This window comes from Leiobunum rupestre, chromosome 6 (genome assembly GCF_980474605.1).
Source record: "Leiobunum rupestre chromosome 6, qqLeiRupe1.1.hap1, whole genome shotgun sequence".
NCBI lineage: Eukaryota > Metazoa > Arthropoda > Arachnida > Opiliones > Sclerosomatidae > Leiobunum > Leiobunum rupestre.
This window is the reverse complement of record NC_143389.1, coordinates 30,655,928-30,663,902: the sequence shown is the minus strand read 5'-3', so window position 1 is coordinate 30,663,902 and position 7,975 is coordinate 30,655,928. Positions and strand designations below refer to the sequence as shown.

At 32.3% G+C, this 7,975-nt stretch overlaps 1 protein-coding gene across 2 annotated transcripts; it reads right to left on the bottom strand.

Moving 5' to 3' along the window:
• Positions 1–517: 517 nt before the first annotated feature.
• Positions 518–1,166, bottom strand: LOC149940607 (baculoviral IAP repeat-containing protein 7-B-like). Of its 2 annotated transcripts, none has more exons than XM_090179735.1 (2): positions 1,094–1,166; positions 518–894 (listed from the first exon to the last, which is right to left on the bottom strand). In XM_090179735.1, the coding sequence occupies exon 2, from the start codon at positions 885–887 to the stop codon at positions 525–527; it is 363 nt and encodes a 120-aa protein (XP_090035861.1). In that variant the 5' UTR covers positions 888–894; positions 1,094–1,166; the 3' UTR covers positions 518–524. The 2 variants fall into 2 exon arrangements, with proteins under 2 accessions (XP_090035861.1, XP_090035863.1); XM_090179737.1 differs by having other exon boundaries at positions 518–889; positions 1,094–1,154.
• Positions 1,167–7,975: the final 6,809 nt, after the last annotated feature.

Below are 7,975 nucleotides of genomic sequence, written 5' to 3'. Positions count from 1 at the left end.
AATGTACCCAAAATTGGACCGCCAGTTTATTATTCTTTTTAGGGGAATCTCTATGGGAGTTTAACATTACAATAAAGCTAAAAGGTCCAGTTTGGGGTACATTTGGTCCGAAATGGGGTGCATAGGGCCGAAAATGGTGACTTTGGTCGTTTTTGGGGTACATTTGGTCCATTTTGGTCCATTTTTGGGTACATCCCTGCTTTCCCCCATCCCCATTCTCCAAAATTAGTTTTCCTCGCGCAGATATCTGGAGATTAGATTTTTACCCGTTTGCTTATCGCTTTCGAACCCCTTAATTTCTAATCTCTAGGCAATAAAAACAAGTTATTTACATTTAATTTTTTATTTTAGAACTTTGTTTTACATGTTAGTAGGTACTATCAGATATTCCATTAGATGGTTATCTTGTACATTACACAATTAAAACAAATTAAAGTAGTTAAGTTTACAGGCATTTAAATGGGGTGAAACGATCTCCTGTAACTTAATTTAATTAAAAGTTCTAACTCACGTATTTGTAGTGTTTAGCAACAGTATCGTCTGACATCCGAGGGACAGTCACAAACGTCTTCTTCTGGTACAGGTGAGAAGCTTTTGTCAGAGACCGTAGTTGCTTTTGGCGTCGGGGGAATGTCCCATTCTAGCGAAAGGTACTTTTTTTCCGATGGTGAATTATCCCTAGCCGGACAGTTTGGAAAGAATCTAGCATGTTCAAGTTCTGGTACGTCTCCTGATTTCCATCCTTCTAATACGCCATGGCATTTGTAACATCGTACTTCATCGCCCTGCTGAATATAGTAGAATCCAGCCTTTGCTAGTTGCTCCTTAGTGACGTGCGGATTTTTCCAGTGACGAAACGTTTCAAGTCGATACACTTCAATGTCCATAGCTGATCTAGACCAAATACGTTCTATAGTTTCAAATGATACATTCTCTAAGCCTACATTTACCCCTAAGTCTACTAAACCTAATTTTATCAATATGGTTAAATTTCTACGCTAAAATTATCAATATAAATGCTTTTTTCAATATGCAAATTGTTTTAAATATGTCTAAAAATATAGTCTATTACCAAGAAAAAATAGTTACTTACTTTACGGGTAGAAATCCTTTGTCAAGCTGTAGAAAAGACTGAGCGATCCGTCAGCAGGTCTTTACTCGTCAATGCGCCGTAGAGAAATGACGCACGGAAGATTAATTTATTCCTATCTTGTTGAGAATAATTCATCACGTGATCTAAACTTCAAATAACCCTCAAATTCTATTGGCTGTCTCTCTCTGACAGTTTAAACTGCCTCTAATGATTGACGGCACATATTAACCCACTTGAGTATTTGGAAAAAACCCTTTGCTACTCGAAGGATAGTTTTGGAAATACCACGTTGATGATATCAAAATCGAGCTCTCACTTGAAAATGTTTACGGAAAACAATCCTCTTGGAAAATTGAGTTACGTAGAAGATTGCTAAAAAATGGCTAAGTGTTAAGTTTTTTACATTTTAAAGTATTTATTAAGAGTGAAAAATCCTATGACTACACTGACGGCATATCTTAAGTACCGGTGGAAAAAATCCAGTGCTCAAAGTTCAGTTATCTTATTAAACGTGCGCGTGCACAGAAAAATGAACGAGTCACGTGATAGTAACTTAATTTCTACGCTAATCTTACCCCTACTAGACCTAATTTCTGTCTAATAGATTTTCAATATATATATATAAAAGAATGCCTAAAAATTTCATTTTAAATATAATAAAATAGCCTAGCTGATTATTATTATTATAACTTACTTTTCAGCGTGACCTTCAATGACTATTCCCAATGCTAAGACTCTTTATTGAGATAACTAAGAATTGATTCCCATGACTACCCTGACGGCATATCTTAAGTACCAGTGGAAAAAAAAATCCATTGCTCAAAGTTCAGTTATCTTATTAATCGGGTGCGCGCGCACAGAAAATGAAAGTCACGTGAGAATCGGTACGTCACTGAAAATAGTGGAAGTGTCATCACTAGAGTTCTTTTATCAATATATTTAATTAAGGATTATTTCAAAGTTTAGATGGCGCCATGGTTCTCAAAGCAGTGATATTAAAAGATCTCAACGGGTGGAATTGGAGAAACGCTAAAAATATTATCGACATATTCATTCTCCCTGAGTATAAATAAATAAATAAATAAATAAATAAATACATTCTTGGCATAGTAGTAGGATTTTAAGAAAAAAATTAAATACGGAAAATCAATTATTTTATTTTAAAGGTTTTGTGATTTCTCACCAAACAATTTCAACATCTTCAATGTAGGCTATCACATCAGGGGCATCTCAAAAATCTTTTTCCTCTGATCTCCTAGTTTCTGCCTCTGTCTTTAGTATTTATAAATATTTTCCTATCCATAAACCATTTCCTAACTGGTGGACATTGATAACACTAAAAGTTTACTTATAATAATATGCTGAAATACATTTTCCAATACGCAAAAAATTAAAGCTAGACCTAAAAACCTGTAAAGTGTAAATAGTTAAGACTAAATTTCTAAGCCTAGCCCATGAAAGTACATTTTCCGTAAATCATATCCTAACATGAATGCATTTGTTTTTTTTAAAAAATATGCTAATTAATTTCGTAAACAAGCATAAATTTTAGTTCGCCCTTCCTCCAAAATATCTAATAGAGCTAGTACATTCTCGATAAATATACATGTTCTTGGGGAATAAGAGACGTTTTTTATCAAAGTAAGCCAAGTTTAAAGCTTATTGTCATTGGTTCCATAACAAAAACCACATTCGGATCAAAATAAATTTATTTATTTTATTTTTATACAGATTTTTTTTCATTTTTTTTGCCTTAATTTCAATTTTGGGAGTCGGTACCCGTTTCACCGAAGATGAAGATGCTTCGTTTTATTCAGCGTTGGGTAAATCGCCGTGTAAAAAAAACATCTAGCATTGCATTAACTTTTTCCTCGTCCTCGTCCTCGTCCCCTACAATACGTCTCTCGATCTATAAAGTAAAGAAATCAAAATAATAAGCTAAACGATAATCCATACCTTCTATTCACTAGTTCAATTTATCACTGTCTCATATATCCACTATCGTACATACATACATACATACACTAACTTACTAACGCTTTAGTCTCCGCAAGTTTTTATGTTGTATAATCAAAGTTTTGAATCGAATAATAATAATAATAATAATAATTAGATCAAAACAAATTTCAAGCTTACGTTAATGTATTCCCTTGAGTGAGGGCCCAATCTTTGAAAAATCTTCTCAATGACGACATGGGTAGCTAGATGGACGTCGATGTAACCTTCGTCCTCTTGCAGGTTCAATTCACGTAAATACCAGTTTTTATATTTTCTTAACATTATTTCTAACGTTCTAAACGAAAATTGTTTTTCGTTTGGCATATCAGGCTTAAAAGAAAACCTAAGAACTGCTTTAGTTACACGCATATCCACGTTATTTTCCATAGCTAATATTTAGCCCTTAAACTTGCTCGTAATTACGAAGAATGTAAAAATGTAGAATGCTCGCTCCTATATTTATGCCAAATCAGAAATCACTTGAAATAATAACTTCATTTGGTACTTAAAAACGGTGAGAGGTGGGAGGAGGGGTTTGGTAATTTATAAATTTTTATAATCAAATGTACCATATCAAAAGTATATAAATAAATAATACAAGAAGTGCACTAATTATTATTTTCGCTCGCCAGGTAATTTCGTTTGATTTCCGTTTCGCACGGACGCAGATAACATGGTAACGCGACTACAGCGAACCGATAAAGCTAATTAATAAAATATTGTCAACCATTTGATATTAGAAATGTTAAAATAAAACTTTTACAGATAAATCTAATTTATAAAATATTGCCAATTGAGGGTTTGCAAGTTAGTTTGATTATAGGTTTTGAGTGTTAGAATAGAAATAACGCTAAATACAGGGTTAAATTCAATTCAAAATAAAAGACCATGACAATAAAAAATAACCTTTAAAATATAAATCGCGAAGAAAATGAAGTAACGCGACTTTTAAAATTAGTATAAAATGTTTAATCCCTCTGAAAACGTGAAAATTCATATAGGACAAAACCCAAATACATGTTTACTGAGCTTAGCACTCTACTTTTTCAATCCTCTATTCTCAATGATGGCCTCTATTTTTACCATCGTCTGCTTCGTAAACTTTATGGATGCATTGGAAGGGCTCAAATTAAGCTAAGTGGGTACACTTCTTGTTTAATTTATATACTTCTAACCATATTAAAGTATCAATTTTAATAAAAGGAATTCAACTTAAGTGTTGTTTTGCTATCTGAAATTCGAAAACAAAGAAGGTAGTACAGGGGTACTTAAGTTGATTTTAATATTTTTTTTAGAAATAACTTAAGTATACAGCGAAATAATCATTAGTAGTATCTAATTTTTTAAGTGCCCACATACTTCTCATCTCGTATAAAAGAGGGTCATTTTTGTACTATAAAACCATTCCATTCCTGAAATCCGCTACAGGAAAAAAGTTGATTAAGCTAAGCAATTTACGAGCGACGTCCTAGCGTACTTGTTATTAAGAAAGTAAGTACTTAGTTTTACGATTTTGCTTAAAACTATGATTTTAAATCGATAAAGTGAAACACGTAAAGTGTCCCTGACCAAAATTGTTTCACAAACATCTGTACCGTTTAATAAGATACGAGTATGATAACGATTTCTAGAGCCCTATGTTCGATAATGATTCATTAGGAAAATTTGAATATAGTTTAAATTTTTAATTACTTATTTTTTGGTTTGACTACCAATTTGGAGGACTACTGTTTTGATTTTGATATAACTAAATTTGATTGGTTTTCGAAAAGTTTTCTCTTCTACCCCCGCCCCCCAGTTTATAATTATGATGTCAGTTGTAAATTGTTTTTTTCGAGTATAAAAAGGGTAAACAGAAAAATTGAGAGATAGTATTAAGAAAACAGCCAATTCGAATTGTTTCGGAATCGGCTCGAGGGACTAAGTACGTAGATATACGTCAATTGTAAATTCTAAACTTTGTATATATATTATATTCAATCATTCATTCTTACTAATTTTATAGTAATGGATCCTATTTCCATAACTTTGGCCTCGGGAAATGAGTACGTCGGTACGACAACCGAATCTATGATTTGCTTTCACTGCGGCGAATGTACGGAAGAATTGGCAGTAAGAGGCGGAGGACTCTTCTTTTGCTGGGGTCGAGAGTGCGCGCATTATCAAATGGGAGTAATTTTTCGACATGGTAATGTCTATACCAAACACATCCCAGGGCATCTTATAAAGGAGTTCCCGCCCCATCTCCGCTGTACGTACTGTGGAAGAAGAGGGTCGAAGAGAAGCGTTGACGGGAGGAGTGCTCAGCGTTCGATTTCATGGGATGCTGTCATTACCCTAAGCCTCCCAGAGACCGAACTGTAGTTCGTTTTATAAATAGATAAATAAATAAATAAAATTGCGAATAATTTACAAATAAATGTCTATTGACTTTTCTTCATCCTATAATATAAGTTTATTCCTAAATTTTTAAGCTTATTACAATAAGATTTCTTTAAGAGAGAGAGAGAGAGAGAAAAGAATTGCTTAAATTATTAAGTTAGGGTTATAAGTCAACATGATAACTTATATCCTGGGTATAATTTACTAAACTTTGACTTGATAAAGTAGGTAATATATGATTCCATCTAAGTATACAAAAAAAAATGCTTCAATCTTTCAATAACTTTATTTAAATTACATTGATTGTGGAAAGGCATAATTTAAGTATGCGAAGGATATAATTTACTAAACTTCAATAACTTTTCGAAAACCAATCAAATTTAGTTATATCAAAATCAAAACAGTAGTCCTCCAAATTGGTAGTCAAACCAAAAAATAAGTAATTAAAAATTTAAACTATATTCAAATTTTCCTAATGAATCATTATCGAACATAGGGCTCTAGAAATCGTTATCATACTCGTATCTTATTAAACGGTACAGATGTTTGCGAAACAATTTTGGTCAGGGACACTTTACGTGTTTCACTTTATCGATTTAAAATCATAGTTTTAAGCAAAATCGTAAAACTAAGTACTTACTTTCTTAATTACAAGTACGCTAGGGCGTCGCTCATAAATTGCTTAGCTTAATCAACTAATCTTCACTATAACAAGATCTGTTTACAAGAATACTTCATAGATTATCTTAAGTAGCGTATCTAAAGAATTTTAAATCGAGTTAAACGCTATAAAAGGAATTTTTTCGTAAAACTTGTCATTTGTGTTTGAAACTTCTTTACTCGTTATAATATTTTTTTAATATTTGTCTTTAATATTTATCCATAATGGAAATTCCTCAGCAAATTCTGAAATTCGTAAGATTAACGAAATATGCATGCGCGCCTACTCGAGAAACACCTGGCTCTGCAGGTCTTGATTTATGTAGTGCATATAACTATGTTGTAGCCCCCATGGCAAGAGAGCTAATAAATACTGATTTAAGTGTAGTTATACCTGATTTCTGCTACGGCCGTATTGGTAATATTATATATATATATTTATTTATTTAACGAATACCATGTTTTATTTTTATTTATTTCTAGCCCCTCGTTCGGGTCTTTCCGTAAAACATGGTATTGATGTTTTAGCAGGTGTGATAGATAAAGATTACACTGGTACAATAGGGGTTGACTTGATTAATCACGGGAAAAACGCATTTAAATTCTTCAGAGGCGATCGAATAGCTCAACTTATCTGCGAATGTATTTCGATGCCAGTTCCTATGGAATGCCTTGTGAGTTAAATTGATATGTTCCACCCTCCAAAATTATTATTATTATTTCAATTTTCCTGTTTTGGTTTGTATTAGCAAATTGAAGAAGATACAGAAAGAGGTTCGAGAGGTTTCGGTTCTACAGATATTTGAAATAAATATTTAATGTGTGTTTTTTTTTTCATCCATATTCCTAATAATAATAAAACATGAAAATGGTTCGTATTTTTGTTTATTGTTTAGAAAATTACAGTATGTCTCCCAACAGTAATTGTAAATGTTTTATATCGTTCAAACAATAATTCATTAGAGAATATATTTCAAAGGGGGAATTCCCACAGAATTTTTCTAAAAAGAGGTTTTCCAAAGGCTTAGAATAGTCGTTTGAGAGACGGAATCCACGGGAGGCTTAGGGTAATGACAGCATCCCATGAAATCGAACGCTGAGCACTACTCCCGTCGACGGCTTCTCTTCGACCCTCTTCTTCCACAGTACGTACAACGGAGATGGGGGCTGGAACTCCTTTATAAGATGCCCGGGGAACTTTAAGTATTTTTTTTTAATCCGTTCGGTCTAATAGTAGATTACGCACCTATAATCCATGATGTTTTCATTTAAATTCAAATTATAACGAATTGAAAGTTTGAAGAAAATATGAATTTAGTTTGTAAATAAAAGGGACAAAGAGAGCAGCCAGTTCGTCATTGCGAAGTAACTGGTGGATGTTGTGTATTTCCAAAAATTAAAAAAAATAATAGTATGCGTGTTTTTCTAGTATTTTTTCACCTATATTTACGTATTGTAATCTATTTTAACGTATTGAACGTAGAGTCAGAGGTTTTTGCAGCATTTTACTACCTATATTTATTATAAAATAAATTAGTTTCATTTTGTAATAACAATCGTACAATCTCTGGATACTATCGAAGCTATGTAAAAATATTATTAAAATGTTTAATTAATTGATAGTTTTTTTAAATCAATATACCTACTTTCTAATGTTGTCCTACAACCATATGTATCAACGCTATTCTAAAATAAATCATTTAACATATAGTTATTCTAAAATAAACCATTAACTTAATATTTAAACTTCTAAATAAAACAATACTTTACCTGGACGTATACTATTTTGCTATTAGATCCACCTATAATCTATAATATAAATTAATCATTTATAAAACCTTT